The sequence below is a fragment of the Benincasa hispida genome, chromosome 9 (assembly GCF_027475165.1).
Source record: "Benincasa hispida cultivar pf3 chromosome 9, pf3_genome.v1.1, whole genome shotgun sequence".
NCBI lineage: Eukaryota > Viridiplantae > Streptophyta > Magnoliopsida > Cucurbitales > Cucurbitaceae > Benincasa > Benincasa hispida.
The window spans coordinates 10,681,093-10,705,901 of record NC_143486.1 but is presented as its reverse complement, the minus strand read 5'-3'; the positions used below and the strand labels follow the sequence as shown (position 1 = coordinate 10,705,901).

General features: G+C 31.5%; 1 protein-coding gene and 2 pseudogenes across 2 annotated transcripts; 2 read left to right on the top strand and 1 right to left on the bottom strand.

Moving 5' to 3' along the window:
* The first annotated feature begins 673 nt into the window (after positions 1 to 673).
* Positions 674 to 2,568, top strand: LOC120086746 (putative UPF0481 protein At3g02645 pseudogene; annotated as a pseudogene).
* Positions 2,569 to 7,806: 5,238 nt separating this feature from the next.
* LOC120084529 (pentatricopeptide repeat-containing protein ELI1, chloroplastic-like) lies at positions 7,807 to 19,660 on the top strand (annotated as a pseudogene).
* Positions 19,661 to 19,822: 162 nt separating this feature from the next.
* On the bottom strand, positions 19,823 to 22,122 carry LOC120085988 (Transmembrane amino acid transporter family protein). 2 transcript variants are annotated; one of them, XM_090317565.1, is made up of 2 exons: positions 21,996 to 22,122; positions 19,823 to 21,759 (listed from the first exon to the last, which is right to left on the bottom strand). In XM_090317565.1, exon 2 carries the CDS (start codon positions 21,520 to 21,522, stop codon positions 20,329 to 20,331), a length of 1,194 nt encoding a protein of 397 aa, XP_090173691.1. In that variant the 5' UTR covers positions 21,523 to 21,759; positions 21,996 to 22,122; the 3' UTR covers positions 19,823 to 20,328. The 2 variants fall into 2 exon arrangements, with proteins under 2 accessions (XP_090173691.1, XP_038898286.1); XM_039042358.2 differs by having other exon boundaries at positions 19,823 to 22,121.
* Positions 22,123 to 24,809: the final 2,687 nt, after the last annotated feature.

The following is a 24,809-nucleotide window of genomic DNA, read 5'->3' as shown; positions in this document are numbered from 1 at the left end:
TCACAATGCATTTTTAAATGGGGATATCTCTGAAGAGGTGTATATCAAACAACCAACTGGTTTTAAATCAACAATATCCTAACTATGTGATTCTCCTCCATAAGGCACTTCATGGTCTCAAACAGAGCCCTTGTGTCAAATAGTGTCACCAAACAATTTCTTGAATAATTTGAAGAATTCTATCTTTTGTGTAGGACAACACTTATAAAAAAACGTGTGATTCCTTGATTATGTGTTGGGGAAATTGTTTCCATTGGCATATGAAAGGGAAGTAGGTTATTGTCTCTTTTATTGATGAAGACAAAGAAACAAAAGACGATATAGCATGCATGATAAATATGTGAAATATATATTTTTTGTTATAACTTTCCTTACTTCAGCCTGAAAATTATTGAGCTTCCACATCCAAGTCGTTGGTTATCAGTAGCTTCTCTTTTTTCTCTACCGTCATTTCTGTCTTTTTATGACCTTTAATTGTTGTATGGGCTTAAAAAACCAGTACATTAAACCACGTTTTTTATGTTATTTCTTTCCCCTGCCTGAGCACACGAAAACTTCGTTGTCAAAATTCTAAGATGGTGGTAGGACTGTGTCTAACGTTTGGTTAAAAATCACTGAAGGATAGTTTCACAACACATTAGCCTTGACGAAAGTGAAATGAATTATTCATTAGTGATGATATTGATGGTTTGTAAGCTTATAAAACATCCAACATTCTAATTGCCCGGTACCAATTCATTGCAGAAATATTACTATCCCAGTACTCACCATGAGTTTCTCCAGCAAATCACGATTACATTCTCTTCCTGCTGGAAATTCTTGGGGATTAAACTCAGGCTTTGAGGAAAGATGGGTCAGTCAAATTCGTCAATCCTTTGATGAAGAAGAGCATGAGGAAGACATAGGAAATCCAGCATGCATATGCACTGTCCCTAAGTCTCTTATGGCCCATCCTGATTCCTATACTCCACAGGAAGTTGCAATTGGTCCATACCATCACTGGCGCCAAGAGCTGTATGTGATGGAGAGGTACAAGATTGCTGCAGCCAAAAAAGCTCAAAAACAGCTCCAAAGCCTCAAGTTTCACCATCTCGTTGAGAAATTGACCAAGTACGAGCGAAAGACCCGGGCGTACTACCACAAATACCTCAATTTCAACAGTGAAACATTTGCTTGGATGATGGCCATCGACGTCTCCTTCCTGCTGGAGGTCCTCCGAGTATATACCGTCAGTGAAGAAAAGAGTGTCTCAAGGGTTTCCTCAAAGTTGTCATGTTTGGTAATGGTAGATTATGAGGGAAGGATGTCAGCACATAATGCCATTCTGAGAGACATATTAATGCTTGAGAATCAGATACCTCTATTTCTTTTGAGAAAGATGTTGGAACTTCAATCTTCAGCTCTGGAACCAGCAGATCAGTTGTTGCTTTCTATGTTGCTGGGACTGTATGAAGATCTTTCTCCTTTCAAGGTGACAGAAGATTGGTGGAACTTCAAGTGTCAGTCTCGGAATGCTTTCATTTGGTTGATTTTCTGTACAGAATGATTACTCCAAAGTTGACTGACCCATTGGAGATATTGGAAAATAATCAAAATCAAAAGGAACCCGTCAAAGAAAATGTTGAAAACGCAAACGCCTTTAAGCACTTTTGCTGCTCCTTAAGTAGACTGGGAAGTGAAATTTGGAAGATTCTCTCAAAGTTTAACAAAGGTCCGGTACATTTATTTAGAAGAATAGTTTGTTCTAGACCCTTACAAGTGATCTTCAAACTGCCATGGACAATCATCTCTAAACTTCCTGGAATTGTGATTCTGATGAAGCCTCTCGAACACCTATTTTCACTGGGAAAAGGTGAAGAAGAAAATGATCTAGAAAAGGGGAGTTCAAGGAAAGTTGGGAAAGTTAAACTTCCTTTGTTGGAGGAAATAGCAATTCCTTCAGTGTCCGAGCTGACAAAATCGGGTGTTTGTTTCTCACCCATCGATGGAGGCGTCTCAGCTGTGGCCTTCAACTCAAAGGCAGCGATATTATACCTTACTACCATTAATCTCGATGTGAACTCTGAAGTAGTATTGAGAAACTTAGCAGCATATGAAGCTTCAAAACCATCAGGGCCTTTGGTTTTCACCCGTTTCATTGAACTAGTGAACGGCATCATCGATTCTGAGGAGGACGTGAGATTGCTGAAGGAAAAAGGAATCATTCTTAACCATTTGAATAGTGATGCAGAAGTCGCCGAGCTCTGGAACGGGATGAGCAAATCCATCAAGTTGACGAAAGTGCCATTCTTGGATAAGGTAATTGAAGATGTAAATAAGCATTACAGTAGTAGATGGAAGGTTAAAGCTGCAAAATTGCTACAAAAGTATGTGTTTGGTTCATGGCCACTGCTTGCACTTCTGGCTACCATTTTGCTCTTGGCCATGACTGCATTGCAAGCATTTTCCTCAGTTTATAGCTGCTCTCGGTTCTTCAATCATTTCAACACAGACGAGACCTAGCTTGCTGCCTTTCCTTATTAATCCTTAAGCAATAGGTAGTATTGTTAGCACTAATAATTAACTGTATAGCAATATTATAAAAAAATTATAAATATAACCAAATCTATTTGTGATAGATTTATTGTTGATGTCCTATTAGTGATATAGTCTATTATTGATGGACTTCTGGATTTAAATTTTGGTATATCTGCATCTTTTTATTTTTTGTTTACTTATTTTTGTATTGTGCTACATATGTTAATACTTTGGATCTTTGTCATATTTGTAACTATTCCTTTTCTTTTTTGGATTGTTGGACGTCAAATAAGAGAAAAAGAATTGTCTAATTTGTAGAGAGTATTGTTTGTTTGATGCTATCGATATCATTGACTTATATTACATCGATAATAATTCAATTTTGAGTTTAGATTCTATGGTTTGGTATTGATATGATGTATATCTCATAAAAGCAAGATTGGTTTAGATGTTTCAATATCCTATTTTGCAATTTTTTAATTAAAAAATTTATAATATAAGACCAAATTAATATTAAATGTAATGCAACCAAAGTTTTTTTTTTTTTTTTCCTTTTGCTTAATAGGTCCAAAAACTCTCTCTGAATGTCCATTTTCATGCTCTCCTTTTCACATTAACAGGCAGGAAGCTTTACTTTCAAGTAATAAAATTAGAGGGTGAAATTTCTAAGGTATAGTTGAATAAAATTAGATTAAAAATATACAAACTATTCATAAACTGTGGCAGGTTTAACTTTGCCCCTCTCTCTCTCCCTCTCTATTATTAACTTTGAAATTTGTTCCAAAAACATTAGAGAGTTAATTAAAATAAGATATAAATAATTTGACGAATAATATATTTAAATTAGAAGGTATATATGATATCATTTAAAATATCATTTACATAAATTGGTGTAGTAGAAAACGACGATGTTATGTACGATTATATGGAAGAGTAAAAGTTGTTGCATTTGTTTCATATCAAATGGTATTACTAAATAAAAAATACTCATGAACTTCGGTATCACCTAGGTTGTGTGCGATTGACTAGTTTTAAGTTCATTCAAGTGCAATGAGATCAAGGTTCTTGAAGCCATGACTACTTGCGAGAGTCTTGTCAGTATTCATTCTATCAATGTGGCTGATAGTTAGGTCGAGTCTAACTACTTGAAACTGGTCCAACTTCTTAATAATATTTTTTTTGGAACTATCTGAGATTTTCTTTTCATCAAGGAAGCTAGGTTGATTGTGCTCAAATTGAATTTTGTTTCTTTCTCCTATGTGATATAGCTAACGATTAACACATTGATTGAGCATGATTCGTCTCTTCTTCTATTTTTACTTTGAATGATTTGCGTTTCTTGTTTCTAAATATGTTGTTTTGTAGTTTTTTTTTTTAAAGAAAAATTCAATTACTCAACTTGTAATTATATTTAGTTTCTTTTTATTTTTTTTATCTTCCTCACCTACAAGTTGCAACCTTTGGTGCTGTCTTCTTCCCCATAAATTTTATTATGTGATAGATAAAATCATAGGATCATAATTGTAAAGAATAGGACAAAAAGGAAGGGGCTTTTGCTTTTTAGTTTTGTCAAGGAATAATAATTTTTAGCCTATGGGATATCTATTATGTCCATTTTAAGAGTTTCTCTTCACCTTTCTTCATCTCAAAGTATTTCTTTGCATATTTAATCTATTACATTTTAGTTGAAAATATGTGTTCTAATCAACTAGTTAAATTAAGTTAAAAAAAATATGAAAATAAAAACATAATCGATTGATTGATTTAACCTATAAAACTAAAAGATAATTGATTAAGAATTCCTCTAGATCTCTCTTTACCTAAGTATTTCTTTACATTCCGTAACATTTTTAGCATCTTTAATTTCCCTTCAATACATAAATTCATATATATATATATAATATAGTTGAAAATATATGTTTTAATTAAAAGGTTAAATTAAGTTCAAGAAAAATATGAAACTAAAAAGATAGTTTCATATCGTTGGTGGTCAGAGTATTGAATATATTGTATATTAGAATTATTTAATATTATGTTATTTAATTTATATTTATTGTTTACTTCCTATATGTACAAATTTATTGGGTCTTTTAGTATTTGTAATATTTAAAGTTGCTTTCAACCTAAATGTTTAGAGTACTATGCGTTGGGAGAATGATACATATAGCAAATTTTTTACACATCAACTAGAAATAGTATATAATATACAAATTCAAATGTAAGTTAGATAAATTAACAAAGCTTTAGATATGGAAATAATCAAAGATTTAAAAGAAAAAAAAAATCTCAAAACCTTTAGATAACCAAACATAGTTGAGGCACATTTCTGATAATCCTTGTCCTGAAGATAATTATTCGCTCTACACAAGCTATAAGTAGACTACATCAATTGTTTCAACAAGATACAACAACCAACTCTGGTAAAACTTCAACCTCAAACTACTCAAATCTGACAGAACTCTTGGATATTTGCTTTCAACTCAACTCAAGATCAAAATATAAAATAAATACAGAATTTGAAACATTTGTCAAATTTAATTTAATTGAGTTGTTACTTGACAAAAATCAAACATAACTTATTCGAATTGATGACGTTCGAAATTTAACTGTCATAAATTTGAAAATGTAACATCATCTTAATTTGAAGTTTCAATTCAAATTAAAAATTTCTAACAATGAATTTAATCTATACAATTAAATTCATTTATATATTTTAAATACTCACGAAAATCACTTTTTATATGAAAAACCCAACCAACCTCTATTACTTTTCTCTGTCTATTCTCTATTTTGTATCATTTGGTTGGTTTTCTTTTGGTAGACGGTTGTTTCCGTTATCAGTGTTTTGGTTTGTGATTTGTTTTCACTTCCTTTTCATTGCCACGTCATTCGAACGCCCATGCATATCTATTTTTCTTTTTTAAAATAAAATAAAATAAAATAAATGTCCATTAGAATGTACAAGGATTTTTTTATTACTCTTTTTTTATATTTCTTTATATCATGTTTAATTTTTTATTCTTAAATCAATTGGCGTAATATATTTTATTTATACATATCTATCGAATTTATATATATATATATATATATATATCTAAATCCTTCTAGAATTGTATAATATTTGAGGTTGAAATCTCTACTCTCTCAAATAAAATAAAATACATGTATCATCTTTCTTTTATAAAGTTAATTTAATCATCGTTTGAATTCTTCAAAAAAAAAATGAACAAAAGAAAAATTACAAAAAACGCTTCCTAACTATTTCAAACTTTCAACTTTCAACTTAATCTGCAATCAAGTTTTTAATTATGAAAAACTAAGAGCGTGTTTGATTTAATTTAACAAGTTATTTTAGAAAAAAATTGAAGTATTTAACAACTACTCAAAATAAATTTTGAAACATTTTTAAAAGATATTTTAAACTTTTTTTTTATTAAAAATAGTTTAAATAAAAATGATTTTTTTAAAAATATTTTCTTCTTTAGTCAATCCAAATAAGCCTTAAGACATTGACTACTCCTAAAGTTACTGTCAAAATCTTTGAAGTATATAGGAGGGATATAAATTAACATTTTTTTGTTTAATTGTATAAGATTTATCAAATTTTTGTTTTCATTTATGTTGTGCTGCCACCTGATTTTTTAAAAAAAAATGAAAAAAAAAATTGTAAATTCATTTGTTTAATTGTAACAATTATTTATTTATTTATTTATTTACAAAGATATTGAATTAATGAGTGGAATTGGAGAACCGAACTTCTAAAGTTTATAGTACAAATACTTTAGCAATTGTAACCATTCCTATAGTCATAAATTAATGTTATGAGCATATAGTTTATTCATTTATTATTTTTTAAAAGAAATATTTTTAATTTTTAGTCAAATATTAAAAAATAAATACAATACTTCTAATTTACAAAATAGATTGAACATGTTGTCTAAAAAAAAGATTCAACCTGAATTATATAATTTAGTATTAATCTCGAAAAATTCAATCGTCAAATTTTTACGTTTTGCTTCCACTGTAATGTCTTTTACATTGGGCGTTCCAAATTCAAAACCAAGGGCAGTACAGCGACACTATGGGCAAGTATTCGAAAGACCAAAAAGCCCCTGGAACATTACCCACACATCACGCAAGAAGATAAGGACACATTAGGAAATATAAAACAAAGTTGAATTACCTAAAATACCCCTCAACTTTGTTCTTAGTCAAGAAAATATCCATATATTTTAAATAATTTCAATACCACTCCTAAATTTTCATCAACTTTTCAGAGCTATCTTGTAGTTAAAATTCATTAATTTTTTTTTTTAACGGAAATTGGCACATCTATTGTCTAGCAATGACCTTGAACAAAAAATTAGATCATCAAACTATCTTAGATCATCTTCACATCGTTTCAATTTTCAATTTATGTCTAAAATTATAAAAGATTTCTAACTCTTAGGGTAGCTATGAAACATTTATTAAATTTTAGGGGTAACGCTGGTATTTTTTTAAGTATATGATATGGATATTTTGAATATCCGACTTGACAATGTCATCTTTGCTTGTCTTGATGCTTTTAATAGTGAAACTATCCCTAAAAACCAACACGGGTCCTTTCAGTATACTTTATCTTCACTCACATGTATCCTATGAAAGTTCCCATGAGGATATTCAATATAGAATTATTTCAAGCTAACCACGTGTAACTTTGGAATTCCTATGATTAAGCAATTGGAAATGAAGGTATACTTTGTTGGTATAGGTAGTAATTCTTAATTCTTTTAATCCTTTTTTAACCGTATTTTTATATCCTCAAGATCCTCTCATTCGGATGTGATCTCGATTCGTTCATGTCCCCCTCCTAAACTCGAGATGTTACGGAATATAAGCGTTTTTTTAGATTTAAATACTATTTTGACCCTTGTACTTTTTATTTTTGTTCTTGAACTTTGGAAAACTAATCATTTTAATACCTTAAAAATAAAATATAAACAAAAATGAAGGAATTAAAATGATAATTTTTTGAAAATACGATAACTAAGATGAACCAAAGTTAAAAATATAATAGTTAAAATAAATATTTTAAAAGTACCGTTACTAAAATTAATCAAAACATAGTGACGAAGTAGTTTAATTTTTTTTTAAAAAAAAATAGTCTAAAAAGATATCTTAAATTACATATTTACCCTTCAGAGGAAGCTTAACTCCGACGGAAGGAGTTTCCATAAATAAAAACGCCGAAAAAGCGATCACTCAATTCTCACATGCAGATGTCAGTTACAACTTCCCCTGTCTCCAATGGCGAACAAGACCGCTTCCTCTTCCCGCCTCTGTCTCTGCGCTCCGACCACCCATCCCGGCTCTTTCCGCTGCAGCCTCCACCGCCGTCCATCGAAGGCCTCCGACAAAATGCCGCCGCAGCCGCGTGGAAGCCAATCGAAGGCGGCGGCGACGACGGATCATCTCGTTAAGGCGTTTCTGATGCAGATCGTAAAGCCGTCGAGTCACGATCTTCAGAGACGGAGGAATTTCCAGCCTAAACCTTCTCGATTTTGCAATGTCGTCGTCGATTTGGATCATCGCTTGGCTGTTTCTTGATCGTGAATCATCGCGTATGTATGTATGTGATTGATGATTTGAAATTCTTTGTGGATCATTTCTGTTTTCCCGAGGGAATTTTGTGTGTTGTGTACAGAGGAAAGCGAAATTCGAAGCATGATTAAGCGTTTTCTGTTTTGATGTTGGATTAATTTATGGAATTGCTAGGGAAAGGTAGATGAAGATGATAAAGAACGTAATTAGTATTTTTGTTGTGTTTAGGGCTTTGAACTGAAATTGTTTTGGTATATAATTGGATTGGCGGTCTGATCTTGTAAATAATGACAGAACTATAGTTTAGCGGTAATTGAGATACAATCTCTCCATTGGAGAAGGAATTAAACTTTTTAAAAAGAAATGATCTTATTACTCAATGTGTATGAATTATTTTCAATGATTTATTAAGATAAAAAAGATTAGTTTCGATTCAAATTATATCTCTGCCATCTAAAAGTTTCTCTTGATAATTACTGGGATGTTTATAGATGGAGACGGGATGATTTTTTCCATTTGCCTCCCTGTGAAATTTTAATTCTTGTTGAAAATTTCAGAAGTTATAAGGTCTAATTGAAAATTAAGTTTACAATTAATCGATGGTTTTTCTTGTTATATTATCTCCTTTTTAAACCTTTTTTTTTTAACAACTACAATAAAAATTTTAAAACTAAATTAAAGGAGTAACTTTTAAAGAACTTTGATTTTGTTTTTGAAGCTTTTCTTAGTATTTAAATGTGCATTTTAAGGTAAGTGAAAAACTTATTGAAAAATAGTGTGGAAAACAGGCAAAGTTTTTTAAAACAGAGAATAAAAGTAAAATGATTATTAAATGTGGTTTGGTTTTTTCAAGATTAAGTTTGTAGTTACTATTTCCGCCCATAATTTTGTTATGTTTTGTTATCTGAAATAAATTTTAAAATACTACGTATCAATAATTTTTTATAGCGTTGTTTGATAATCATTTTGTTTTTTAACACTACTTTCACCTCCAAATTTCTTTCTTTCTTATCTACTTTTCACTAATGATTTAAAAAATCAAGCCAAATTTTGATAATTAAAAGAAGTAGCTTTTAAAAAGTTATTTTTGTTTTTAGAATTTGACTAGGAATTCAACTATTGTACTTAAGAAAAATGAAAATTATGGTAAGAAATGTGGATGATATATGCTTAATTTTCTAAAATAAAAACAAAAAAATCAAATGGTTATTAAACGGAGCCTTAGTTTTTTAAATTTAAGTTTACACAAACTATTTTCATTTATTGGTTTTTAAGTTTTGTTGTCTACATTTCAGCAGTATTTTCAAACTTCAAGTTAAGTTTTGAAAACTAAAAAATAATTTTAAAACTTTATTTTTGTTTTCGAATTTATTTGAGAATTTAAATATGTACATATAAAATATGAAAATCATGATTAAAATAGCATAAGAAATAAGCATAATTATTAAAAACAAAAAATTGAATGGTATTGTGAACTTAAGAAGCAAACGGGAACACAAATATCAATTAAATATAATTTTGAAATAAATATAATAATATAATAAAATAAATAAATACTAAAATAAATTAAACATAATATATATAAAAAAAATAAAATAGCAAAATATAAAATAAGAAATTTCTCTAACTCCAAAACCTTGGCAAGTATGAGGTGGATTATATGGACATTAATAATGTGTAATGTAGATATATGGACGACATTTTGGGAATGCAGGGCATGACATATGGTCAATGAACACTAAGTATGAGCATCTAATGAGCATCTATTATCATAATATTTATAATATTCCCCCTTAGATGTCTTATATATATATATATATATATGTAATATGTCACTTTAAAACCTTACTAGGAAAAAACCAATGGAAAAAAAATCCTAGTGGAGGAAAAAGAGTATATATTTCATATGATTTATACTCCTAAAAAATATATTTACTCTCCCTCATGTAAACACATCACTTGAGATCTCTAAGTCGCCACATTCCAATGTTGTGCACCCGTTTTTCAAATGTTGCGGTAGATAATATCTTTGTAAATAAGTCTTGTCAAGTTATCTTTCGAACAATTTTTTTTGTATAGTGATGTCACCATTTTCTTCAAAATCATGTGTAGAAAAGCTTTGATGAAATATGTTTTGTTTTATTTCTCTTAATATATCCTCCTTTAATTTAGAATATGTATGTTGTGTTGTCTTCGTCTAATATCGTTGGAAGATTTTTACTAGAAGAAAAACCACATGTTCTACGAATGTGTTGAGTCATTAATCTTAACCATAGACATTCTCGACTAGCCTCGTGAATTGCAAGAATTTCAGCATGATTTGAGGAAGTGTCTGCTATGGTTTGTTTCACCGATCGCCATGATATAGCAGTTCTTCCATGTGAATAGATAACCGGACTGAAAACTAGTTTTATGTGGATTTGATAAATATCCAGATTCTGCATAACCAACTAGATCAAAATTTGATTTATTTGAATAAAACAAACTTATATCAATTGTTCCTTGGAGATAATGGAGTATATGCTTAACTCCATTCCAATGTCTATTTGTGAAGAAAAACTATATCTTGCTAATAAATTTACTGAAATGCAATATCTGGTCTGGTATTTTTAGTATGATATATAAATGCACCAATTGCACTAAGATATGGTATTTCAGAACCAAGAAGTTCTTCATTATCATCTCGAGGTCGTAATATATCTTGTAAATTTATTGAAAATGTAATATCTAGTCTTGTATTTTTAGCATGATACATAAGTGCACCAATTGCACTAAGATATGGTATTTCAGAACCAAAAAGTTCTTCATTATCATCTCAAGGTCGGAATATATCTTTCCTCACATATAATGAACGAACTTCCATTAGAATGTTCAATGGATGTGCTTTGTCTATATAAAATATTTTCAAAAATTTTCCTGTATGAGTTGACTGATGAACAAATATCCCATATGCTGAATGCTCAATATGTAAATCAAGAAAATATTTTATTATTTTGAAATCTTTCATCCCAAATTCTTTCTTAAGATATTCTATTGCCTTTGAAAGTTCTTCATGAGTTCCAATTATATTTAAATTATCAACATATGCAATCATAATAACAAATCCTGATTGTGAGTTCTTTATAAAAATACATGGACATATTAGATTGTTTTGTTATCCTTGTTCCAATAAATATCCACTCAAGCGATTGTACCACATTCGTCCTGATTGTTTCAATTCATATAATGATCTCTGTAATGTTATTGAATACAATTCCCGAGAATTTGATTTATATGTTTCAGATACCTTAAATCTTCTGGAGTCTCATGTAAATATCATTATCAAGAGATCCATATAAATATGTTGTGACTACATCCATATCTATATCCATAAGATACATGTCCAGATTTTCATACACAGTCAGACCAATTAAATATCTTAGTGTAATTGCTTCACCACTGAGAATATGTCTCCTCATAATCAATATCAGGTCTTTGTGAAAAACCTTGTATAAGTAGTCTTGCTTTATATCTTGTGACCTCATTATTTTCATTTCTTTTCCTTAAAAATATCTATTTGTATCCCACAAGTTTAACACCGATGTTAGGACTATTGGTCCAAAAACCCTGACGTTTTGAAAGTGAGTTTAATTCTGCCTCAATTGCTTTTTCCACTGAAACCAATCTTTTCTATGTCGACATTCTTCAGCAGATTTTGGTTCAGGATCCTCACTTTCAAATATAATATCAAGAACAATACTATACGCAAAAATGTTGTCAATAACTACATGAGTTCAGTTCCATTTTTTTTCCTGTCATGACATAGTTTATTGAGATCTCATCATTATCGTTAGGTATTTTACCTTCCTCGCTAGTCATGTCATGAATTTCTTCAAGGTTATTTACATCATCAACCAAGTCTTCTTGACTATTAATTATTTTTCTTTGTCGATGAATTTTATCTTTAGAATCCATTGGTCTAGGCGTGTTCCAGACTCATTAGTGTCAACTTGTTGTGTTTAGATATCAATTTTCGATGAAACATTTGCAGCTAATATATGTGACTTAGTTACTTTCTTTGCATCTATAAATGTATCTGGTAATTTATTTTCTATATATTATAAATGAATTATCTTGTGAACTTCAAGTTCACATTGATCTATATGGGGATCTAAATGAGATAATAATGATGCATTCCATGTAATTTATTTTTTCAACTTTTTAATTCTTCCCCTTAGTGTTAAAAAAATCTCATTAAAATGACATTCAACAAATTGTGCAATAAATACATCACTCATTAGAGGTTCAAGATATTTAATAATTGATGGAAAATCATATCCAATATATAGTCCTAACCTCCTTTGAGGACTCATCTTAGTACGTTGTGGTGGAGTAATTGGAACATATACTACACATCCAAAAATTCTCAGATGCAAAATATTTGGCTCATGGCCATAAGCTAATTGTAATGGTGAGTACTTATGATAAGATACTAACCTAATGCGTATAAGTGACGTTGCATGCAAAATAGCATGTCCCCATACAGATGTAGGAAGCTTAGCTCTCATAAATAATGGTCTAGTAATTAACTGCAAACGTTTTATGAATGATTCTGCTAAACCATTTTGTTATAAACATGAGCTACAGGATGTTCAACACTTATCTCATTTGACTTACAATAATAATCAAAAGTTTGGGATGTAAATTCACAAGTATGGTCTTAATTGTATAATCAGGAAATTGTGCTCTTAACTTAATTATTTGAGCAATAATCTTGCAAATGCAAGATTTCAGCTGGATAATAAGTACATCATCTGCTGGATGCGTCTATTAAACCATAAAATATCTAAATGACTCGGTGGGTTAATAGGTCCACATATATCACCATGAATTTGTCCTAAAAATGCAAGTGATTCAATCCTCACTTTTGTTGGTGATGGTCTAATTATCAATTTTCCTTGAGAGCAAGCATCACATGATAATTCATTAGATTGAAGAATCGTCTGGCTCTTCAATGGATGTCCATTTGAATTCTCAATAATTTTTCTCATCATTATAGATCCTACATGACCCAATCGATCATGATTGTAAATATGTCTGGATTCATGTACTTCAGGTTTATTGTTGCATATGCTTCAATTACTCGTATATGAGTATAATAAAATCCTGAAGACAAAGTAGACATCTCTTCCAATATACATTTTTCATATGAGACAGTAGATATAATATAAGGATACTCTATATTATTCTTTCTATCAGTCTCAATATGATAACTATTGCAGCGTATATCTTTAAAACTAAGTAGATTTCTCTTTGATTGACTAGAGAACAATGCATTGTCAATTGTAAATTTTGTTTCTCTAAGCAAACAATATTTGTTTTTCCAAATCCTTCAATCAAGTTTGTAGAACTCGATATTGTATTGACTTTTGCTTCCAGCATTGTCAGTTTGGAAAAATATTTTCTACTTGTAAGTATTTTATGTGTAGATAAATTGTCTGCCAAACATAGATCTTCTTTACCCATTTTTTAGTCACTCAACATATGAAAATGATTCGAGTTTCTTCATTAAAAGAAAATAATTATAAAAAGAAAAACAACATTTAGAATACATAAAGGCTAACATCTACTAAAAGAAGAAAAAAAAACATGGAGATGAATAAAAAAAGACATTAAATCTAGATATTTTCAAAGTCAAATGAAACACTTGATGTTCTATCAATTATGTCGATTTTCTCTTCAGGAGATTCAAAGAAGTCCTCCACATTCAAATTTATCATATGGGATGGGTCAAATATGTCATTATCCTAGTATACAAAATTTGCTTCCACATTTTTATCTTTTTCCTTTAGATCCAGCTTGAAAGAGATCAACTAAGTATTTTGACGTACGACATGTATGTGACTAATGCCCTATCATTCCGTATTGGAAGCATTTATTTTCAACACTTTTGAACTCTTATCTCATGGAGCTTTTCCTTTGTGATTATCATTTTGTGTGGTTCTTTTGAAATTTGAATGATTACAACCACCACCACGAAAATAATAATTATTTCTTCCTCTACCATGGTCACGACCTCAACCACGATTATTATTAACATTCACAACATTCACTTCAAGAAATGTTGTTGTTCCAGCTGGTCTCGATTCACGATTTTTCATCAATAACTCGTTATTTCATTTAGCCATGAGAAGACAAAATAAAATATAATATTAAAATAAATATAATATAATATAATATTAAAATAAATTAAACCTGATATATAAATAAACAAAATAAAATAAATTAGAAAAATATAAAATAAGAAATTTCTCTAAATTTTCCACTTTCTCAAATTTTCATGAAATTTGTTCAATGTGTGCCTTCCAAAACCCACAAAATGCCACTATTTATAAACAATTTGGCAAGTAGGGAACGCCTTGAAAAATAAGGCATGATACATGATTAATAGACACTAAACATGCTCATCTAATGGACATCTATTATCTTAATATTTATAATAAATGATTATTTATAAAATTTACTTTTAAAAAGAAAAAGTGAAATGATTATCAAAATGAAAATTTTACTTTTTTTTTTCTCAATATTATCTAGTCCATTAACTTGGGAAGGATCCCTCCGTTGATATTCGCAGACATACTATTTTTAACAATCGGATTGCTCCATTCCCTTGCATCTTTTCCTTTGAATTTTCCCCTTCCTCTTTTTTTCATTTCATATATAATTTTATTTTTAAATATAATTAATTAACTAATTGACATTCATTTAAAAAAAAATCAATATTTTCTGGAAAGAAATTTAACAAATTTAATATAATTATTTTTTTTACGAATCAATAATAATCTATTAAAATATTTACTTAATTTTTTTTACAATTAAAAATAGAGAAATTATTTCAAATGATAAATTTGTTGAAAATATTTACAAGATATATCAAAATTTTAGAACCATCAATGATAGACGCTGATAGACACTAATAGATTTCTATCAGTGTCTATCAATATCACTGATAGATACTGATAGAATCTAACAGTGGCTATCAACGTCTATTATTGATAGTTCTAAAATTTGCTATATTTTGTAAATATTTTTTGTTTATTTTTCTATATTTAAAAATAGCTCTTAAAAAGGTAATGTAATTACTTATTTATATAAATTATTAATTAATTACTTAAATATATTTAATTAGAACACTTGAATTTGAGAAATTCTTTATTGCGCCGCCTCAAGTAGCCGAAATTTTTGAAAATGGCATAGATGATCCAAAATAAAAGGCATAGATGATCCAAAATAAAAGGCACAAATGAAAAATGGATACCATTTTGAAAAACAATGAAATTTGGCCTTCTATTTATGTCATCACTGTGTAAAATTACCGCTTTAACCCTAAATGCATTATTCATCTATTTTCTTTGTTTTGCAGCATTTTTTATTTTTTTATTTTTTCCAAGTTTCTTCTTCCTTTTTCCCTTTTTTCTGTGATTCTTTTTTTTTTTTTTTTTGCGTTTTTCTTTCTGCATTTTCTTTCTTTCTTTTTCTTTTGTTCATTTTTGTTCATTTCTTCTTTTTTCCCCTTTCTTTGTGTTTCATTCCCCCCCCCCCTCCCCGCCCCCTTTTTATGTTAATTTGAATCGAGAATGTAACATAGAGTATATAACATTCGAGTAGCATGTAGCTAGTATATAACATAGAGCATAGAGTGTAATGCATCAAGCTTGAAGTATCAAGTATCAAGTATCGAAGATCGAGGATCGAGTAGCATGTAGCTAGTATATAACATAGATCATATAACATAAAGCATAGAGCATAAAGCATAGAGCATTAAATATCGAGGATCAAGGATTGAGTATCGAATATCAAGTATCAAGAAGACTTATAAATCACAACAAGCAGATGAGTTTTAGAGTCAAATGAGTAAATTCACAAGATACTGATATAAGCAAAATGTCAATTTTCATTCAATTTTAGAAAGTACCAATTTTTCATTTGGTCCCAAAAAATAGTCATCCGTACAAAAAAAGCCAAAATATAAGACTCAAATGAAATTTGACCTCACTTTTAAAAACAAATAAAAAAGAGCTTTTGGCTTACATCATCCATTCATGAAATTACCATTTTAATAGACTTCTTCCTTCTCATTCTTCCTTCCTCGTTTTCCCTTTTTATTCTTTCTTTTTTCTTTTGTTCTTTTTACGTTCTTCCTCCGCTAGCTTCTTCTTCTTCCTCCACCCACTTCTTCTTCTTTCTCCTGCCTTCTTTTTTTCTTCTTTCTTCTACCTTTTTTTCTTCTTCTTCTGTGTGTTTTTTTCTAACTTATTCCATTCTTCTTCTTTTCTCATCTCAAATCAAAGATTGGAACTAGATCAAATAGCGAGGGAAGAAAGAAGCGAGATCCAAATAGGAGAGAAAAAAGCTAGGGTAAGATTCAAATGAGGGAAAAAATTATAAAATTAATGGGGAAGAATTCAAATGAAAGAAAAAACAAAAAAATTTATGAGAAAAAAAACTAAAGGAAAAAGTGAGAGGAAGAATTTAAATGAAGAAAAAACTTAAAAAGGAAAAAACTAAAAAATTGACTATGAAGAAGTTAAGAGGAAAAAACTAGAGGAAGAAGTAAGAGAAAAAAAAGGAGAAAATTGGAAAAAAAAATTAAAGAAAAAAATGAAGAAGAACAGCGTAAATCGCCTGATCTCGAACGCGTATTAGGATTAAAATGGTATTTTTACACGTGAAATAGAAGACCAAATTTAGAAGTGATACCAAATTTCGAGTCAACACCTAAATCAGAGACTATGCGTACAAGGAACCCGACGAGACGAAAATCGGGAGAAGTAAGTTGCTTCGTTCTCCAAATTTCTTGTGGTGAGGGTTACAACGCCGCCCGCTATGTTCGATTATACGGCCTCTTCTTTTTCACATTCGTCGTATCTCCACTCTCCCCCTCCCAACACAGGACAATCCCAAATCAATCCTTTTTCAACGCAACAAAACGATCCTTCAACTCACCTGGAACTCGATGATTTCTGGGTATGCCCAGAACGGACTTCTACGCCAAGCAAAAGCTCTTTTCGATGCTTTTCGTGGGAAGAATGTGAGAACTTGGACGATTATGCTGGCGGGGTATGCGAGACATGGGCTTATACATGAGGCTCGGATTGTTTTTGAGTCCATGCTGGAGCGCAATGTAGTTTCTTGGAATGCGTTGACTGGTAGGTATATACGAATTGGTGATTTGAGGACTGCGCGGAAACTGTTCGACGAAATGCCCGAGAGGAATGTTGTCATTCTCGAATGGTTGTTGAGGCTTGCGAGCATTTTGATCGTATGGAGGAGCGGAATTCTGTATCGTGGATGGTTATGATATCTGGGTATGTTGAGATTGGTGAGTGTCGAGAAGCTTGGCCTGTGTTTTCTTGGATGTTGAGGAATGGGGCGAGGCCTAATCAGGATACATTTGTGGTTGCTTTCTCAACGGTTACTTGGTTGGATAATTTGGTGTTGCTTGAGAGTTTGAGAACAATGGCTGTAAAGACTGGTTATGAGAATGATGTTCTTGCGGGGACAGCAATTCTTAATGCTTATACGAGGAATGGAAGTCTAGAGCCTGCATTTTGTTTTTTTTGAAACAATGCCGGAGAGGAATGAATATTCATGGACCTCCATGATCTCAGCTTTCTCTCAGTGTAATAGATTAAACGACGCCATTGCATTGTATGAGAGAACTTCTCAGAAACGTGTTGCTATTCAAACGGTGATTGTTACTGCCTTTGGTCAGAAGGGAATGATTGGTGATGCCAGGAATATGTTTGAGGAGATTGTGAATCCCAATGTTGTTGCTTGGAATGCTATGGTTGCTGCCGATGCGCACAATGGAATGCTTGAAGAAGCAAAGGATACTTTCGAGAATGCCTGTGCGGAATGCTGTTTCTTGGGCAGCCATGATCGATGAACTTGTACAAAATGGTCAAAGCATTGAAGCTTTGGAGTTGTTTGTTGAACTCCATCGATCAGGAACTGTACCAAATCATTCAAGCTTCACTAGTGCCCTCTTTGCTTGTTCAAATGTTGGATTTGTAAAGGTTGGTAGACGGATACATTCTTTCTCCATCAAAATGAGGTGTCAGTTTAATTTATTTGTGGGAAATGGACTAATATCAATGTATGCAAAATGTAATGGCATAAATGATGTTTTTCTGTTATTTAACACGATGAAAAGTAAAGATACTGTATCTTGGAACTCTCTCATCAGTGGGTTTGTGGAGAACTACATGTTGGATGATGCACAGAAGACTTTTGAAAGGATGCCAGAACGTGATGTTGTGTCTTGGACTATCATTAGTTCAGCTTAAGAACAAGCCAAGTGTGAGAATGTTGAGTTCAAATTGTTTCTTGACATTCTCTCTGGGGACAAAGCCAAACAAATCGACAATTTCCTCCCTCCTTTCTGCCTGTGCATCCCTTGCACTACCAAGCTTGGGGAACAAATTCATGCGTTGACATACAAAGTTGGGCTCAATTCTTATCTATTTGTCTGTAATGCTCCGATAACAATGTATTTCAAATGTGGCAGTCTTGAAGGCATTTCTGTGTTCGAAGAGATGATCATTCGAGTCACGGTTACTTGGAATGCAGTAATAGTTGGCTGTGCACAGAATGGACTAGGAGAAGAGGCTATTGAGATTTTCAAACAAATGGAAGCTGCAGGAATTTTTCCCTATGAAATCACAATCGTTGGTGTTCTGTGTGCCTGTAGCCATGCCGGATTAATAGATCAGGGCTAGAAGTATTTTAGTTCCATGAATCATCATGGAATTACCCTCTCAAAGCATTATACATGTATGGTTGATCTTCTTGGCAGGGCTGGAAATCTTTCTGATGCTGAAGCTCTCATCGAAACCATTCTGGTTAATCAGGATTGTGTGATATGGGAGGCATTTCTTGGTGCTTGTAGGATCCATAGTAATTTAGAACTTCCAGAAAAAGTTGCAGGAAGGCTACTTAACATGGAACTGAAAGACCTGGAACATATGTTATATTATCTAATGTCTATGCATGTAAAGGTCTCTGGGAGAAGGTTTCGGAAATCCGAACACGATGAAAAACAAGGGAGTTGCAAAAGAACCAGGAGTCACTTGGATTCAGATCAAGTGCAGGGTACACTATTTTCTTACCAATGACTATTCTTATGATGACCTTGAAGAGATTCATTTGTGCTTGAAGGCGTTGTTAAAACGTCTCATCACGGCAGGTTATGTGCCAGATACAAATTGTGTGCTTCATGATGTGGAAGAACAAAAATGAATTGAACTTATGTACCATAGTGAGCAGCTTGCCATTGCTTACGGGATCTTGCACACGTCAAACAAGATGCCAATTCGAATCATGAAGAATCTTTGGATTTGTGGAGATTGTCACACCTTCATGAAAATTCTCTCGAGTCACACAAAAGATAATCATAAGAAATGGGAATAGGTTCCACCATTTTGTTGATGGTTTATGTAGCTGCAGGGATTACTAGTGAGCTAGCTGTATAAAAGATGGAAATTCAAATTTAACTAGTGGCTTCAAACTTTTTCTTTTATATCATTCTTATAATTAACCCGGGCATTGGCAATGAGTTGGTCGACAGATTAATGGATGTTTCAACTCTATGGAACAATCCTCTGTTTTATCCATCAAGAACTCAAATAATCACACCTATGATAAAGTTTTCAAGACACAGACTGAGAACACCACCACCACATAGAGGAATCGAGCATTTTTATTTTCAATGTAACGTCCTTTCTGTACTGATAGAGATCAGTCAAGGACAAGTTATATGTTTCAAGATTGTAAACATACATTTCAAATTGTTTGATCAGAATGAGTTTGCATTGAATAAAAGTAAATTTACCTTCTAAGAGCTGATACTTTCACTTCTGCAAAATTGCAGTTGCAAAACAATATCAAAATTTTAAGTTACATAGTATTTTGTTCGAGAAAATTTTGACTCCTTCACTAATTTATCCATGCAATATTCAAATGATAGGGTACATCACTCTCTCAGTAATGGTTGCAAATCTCTCGAGCAATGCTGCAAAACAAAACTATCCTTTTCCATACCTCGAGCAATGCCATTTGTGTACGAGTTCCTGAACGATGCAGTCGTGGTAGCAAATAGAGCACCAAATAAATCTAGCTCTGGAAGATCAATTAACATGAATTGACAAGTCTTATGCAAAAATATAAACACTTAAAAAGAATGGTTACTCAGGACCGATTGCTTAAGCTGTAGATATTACCAATCAATCCAACAATACCAACAATGATAGCCAGCCCTAACATCAACCATGATAAGAGCTTTTCTGTTGCGTTCAAGCTCCCCTGCCCACTCTTCTTGCTTAGTTTTAATGCAATAACTGATGGAAATATGAATCCCAGAGAGACTGCTGTTGTTGCCCCTGTAAATTTAAAGGCCGTCCAAATGTTGGGAATCATGGTTGAACCAATATAGATCAGTGCCAATAACACAACTGTCAAGGTCAGAGACCTCTTCCTACTCTCTAAAAGTGGTGCCGACCCCTCGAATACCAAGTTATCGACAGTTTGTCGTAAAGAGAAATGGATAACTGGAAAAACAAGAACTAAATGAAGAATATATCCAATTCGAACAATGTAATTCAACGCGGAGCTGAATCGAATTCCTAGATCCCTGTCAAAATTCGTCAGCACATCGGACTCGGTATCATTTCCAAAAAGTAAATAACCAGATATGGCAGTCAAAGCATAAACCACAATACATATCACGGTTGTGATCCTCCCCACTGTATTCATCTTCTGTGGAGACCTTGTTTCAAGCTCGTTATATATAGGCGGCACGTTGAAATGACAGACATAAGCATTGGTCATTATTGGAACCACCACAAGGAGGTCTAAAATCGCCTTTTTGGATCCGAAATCAGGACTCATTCTTGGAGGCTCAATCTTTCCTTCTACAAGCTTAATCAAAGCAATAGCACAAGCAACTATAACAAAGATGACGGCGAGAGCAACCGAAGCAGCAGAAGTCAAACTCAAGGAATCAATCTTGTTTAGAGCACAAAGGGGTGCTAGAAAAACCACCAACACAACCAAAATCAAAAGCTTTCTGTGATCCCAAAATCCATGCCCCAACCACTGATCAAAAACCCCAATATGACGAACAGAACCAGACATAACATCACCCATAATAATCAAATAAACAACCAAAACACCAGCATTGTTCACAATTATACAGATTTCAGTCAGAACCTTCATAGATCTCCCAAATGCACACTGAACAACCTCTCCATACGACAAAGATTTAGAAATAACCAAAAATCTCACTAACAATTCAACACTAAATTCAGATAAAATACCAATCAAAACTATCAAAACAAACCCCAAAACAACTCCAAGAACTTTCATGGTGGCAGGTAAAGCCATAATCCCAGCTCCAATAATCGAGGTCGTGAGATTAAAAACAGCCCCTGAAATCCTCGACTCACCTCGAGGCTCCCCAGTGATAAGCGGATGGCTATCAACATCAAAATCCAAATCATTGAAGAGATCATCCTTATCATCCGTATACCCATTCAATGTTTTGGATCCAACCAAACCTTCCTCATTATGGGGATAATTTGAATGTTTTGGATCAGCCGATCTGGGGTTTTGAATATCAATCTGGGATTGCAATTCAACATATCTAGTTTTACTATCCATTTCCATTCATAGAAGTTAGGAATTTATGCAATAATACAGATCAAGAAGCAAAATAACAATGGCATTGACCAACCCCAGAAAGAAAAATAAGAACCTACTCCAAAAATAATGGAATTGAAAGTTGTTCTTCTCTCTTCTTTCTCCGATCAAAAATCAAACGGAAAAAAGAACCTAAATCTCAGGGTCAACGGTCTTACCGTCGTCTTTGTTATCGTCGTTGATTAATCAAATTTGAAGAACGAGGAAAATGGGAGTTGAATGTCGATTCCTTCTTCTTCAGGGCTTCAAAAAATAAATAAAAAAGATTCAATATTTATACAATCTGAATTAGACTGAAATCTGGGATCCATTTATTTTAGTCCATAAAGCCAATCCATTGGGCCCATCTGGGGAACGACGTGGCATTATCTTATTGGGAGTCGGTTCTTAATTAGATATGGTTCAATGATGGAATTGAGCGTACCAAATCCGACCTCATTGCTCGAGTTATGATTTAAGATTCCATTTTATTGTTTTGAGTTATTTATCATATTTTTTTTATTAGTAACTTTTTTTTTCCTGTAATAACTCAGCTTATTAAGATGAGATACACGATGTTAGCCTTTTTTTTCTAATTGTTGAAGTTCAGGTGACAATTTTTTTTTTTTTTGAGTTGGTAATAAATCAAGGTTTAGTATAGAAAATAGTTTTAAAATTTTTTAGTAGTTTCTTATTTGCTACTCTATGTTAAATTTTTCAAGTTTTCTTTAATCTGTTGAAAATTCTCGATCAAGTTTTCTTCAATGGATTAAATATTCTCGATTAAGTCGTTTCTTTAATTTTTTTTTTTAAATAAAAGAACAAAAAGTTAATGTAACTTTTATTTTAACAATTTGGACATAAACATGACACTTAAAGGTAGGGGTGTTCAAAAAACCTGACGATCCAAAAAAATCGATCAATCCATGCAGGTTGGGTTGGGTTATCCACTCATTTGGTTGGATTGGATTCAAATAAATGAAAATTTTATAGGTTGGATTGGTTCATAGGTTCACCTAATATAACTTAAATCAACCTAAACCAACTCGAATTTATTATTAACTTTAAAATATATTTTTTTATTACTTATAATACAATTATTTATACATATATTGATTTTAATTTTATTTAATTTCAATATTTTTTTAATAATGTATTCTTCAACAATTCTTAAAAGTAGTTTCTTTGCACTATAAAAAGAAAATTTTCACAATATAAATTGAAATTGAGTTATTAATCTTAATTCAATATATGAAAATAATTAAATTAGAGTTTCTTTTTAGAACAAATTTTTAAATAAAAATGACCCACCTGAACCAATCCAACCCAAATATTTCTTGGTTGGGTTGAGTTGAGTTCATTTTTTAATAAGGATTATTTAAGTTGAAAAAATTTACAACTCGAACAATTGGGTTGGGTCTAAAAAGTCTTTCAACACAACCCAACCCAACTCATGAACACCCCTACTTAGGGGTATTTGGAATGAGAAAATGAGATGAGAAATAAAAAGGAATATCGAAAATTCGAGTGGATAGTTGAGATGTGAACTCATCTTATTGTTTGGGTGGCCAACTTTATACATCACCAACATTTTATACTATGTCCACCGACAGTGCATTCGACCTTCATCACCACTGATGCAACTTCGGCGACCACCTCCGAAACCAACTTCGACGGCAACTTCGATGACCACATTCAACGGCTAACTCCGACGACCTCTGACGGTAGCTACTTCACCAACGCCGACGATCATAATTTTAAATTATGACTACTACAAATTTGAGTTTTGTTGACACGAGAGTTTTTTGTTTTGTTGACGCTCATGACAAAAAAACGTTAATGAAACCTTAATTTGAAGCTTAAAAATAACTATTAATTTTAAAAATATATAAAACATCAACAAACGTTTATATTGAAGTTGACGCATAAAATTGTCAATAAAACACCTTTGTTGACACAAAAGTACATAAGTTCCGTCAAGTGTTGAATTCTCTCTATTTTTTTATTAGTTCATAGTATATTATAGTCATTCTTTATAGTAATTTAACATTAATAAAATCACTTTTATCATGTAAGAAATCAAACAAACTTGTATGTAAAACACTTTTGAGAAAAAATTATCAAACACACGAGTATTTTTATCTTAAAAAAAAAATTTAATAAAAAATATTAAAATAAAAATGATCCGACTAGAAACGTCACATGCACAAATTTGTAAAATGATTGCTTAAATTTAAAAAAAAAAAAAAAAAAAAAAAAAAAAAAAATTGAAGTGCATGATCCGAGGTAAACTCTAAACCCCATTTCCCAAAACTTCCAACATATATATGTGTGCTTAAAAAACAATACAATAAAGTGCAATTTAGTTTATAAAAGACATATGTAGAATTATTGAATAAAAAAGTTTCCAAACAATAATAATCATCATAAAAATAGATTATATATATATATATAAGGATATTGAATACCTGACATATGAACTCTAACACCCCAAACACTTAAAACATGGACATATAAACCCCACACATAAAAACTTCGTAGACATATAAATTCGACTCAGCACGTCAAACAGTCTTTCGATATATTGCCCAGAAAATGTTCAATGATTTTTTTCATGAAATTTGATTTCCAAAAGAAAAAGAAAAAGAAAAATTGTTCTTTTATATTGAATATGAGTTTATTTGCTTTTAGGGCCGTTAATTTTTTGAGATATAGATAACCGGAATGTTTAGATGCTCAAAATTATAGATGTTTAAAATTACATATTTTTGATATCCTCAAATAATCATATTTGTTTTATAAGAATATTTGTGTAGATATCTGAGAAGACTTGGATAACTGTGTTTATTTCGTACGATTTCTTCTCAGGAATGTTCTAAATTTATATAATATTCTAAGGATGCTCTTATGACTAATCATTAACTTATAATAATTTAATATAATATAAACTTATATAACATATTTATTTTGTTAATTTAAATTTCTCTTTAATT

Bases quoted from the DNA above. Each gene is read 5' to 3' on its own strand.
- LOC120085988 (XM_039042358.2), bottom strand. From the start codon at position 21,804: ATGGAAATGGATAGTAAAACTAGATATGTTGAATTGCAATCCCAGATT.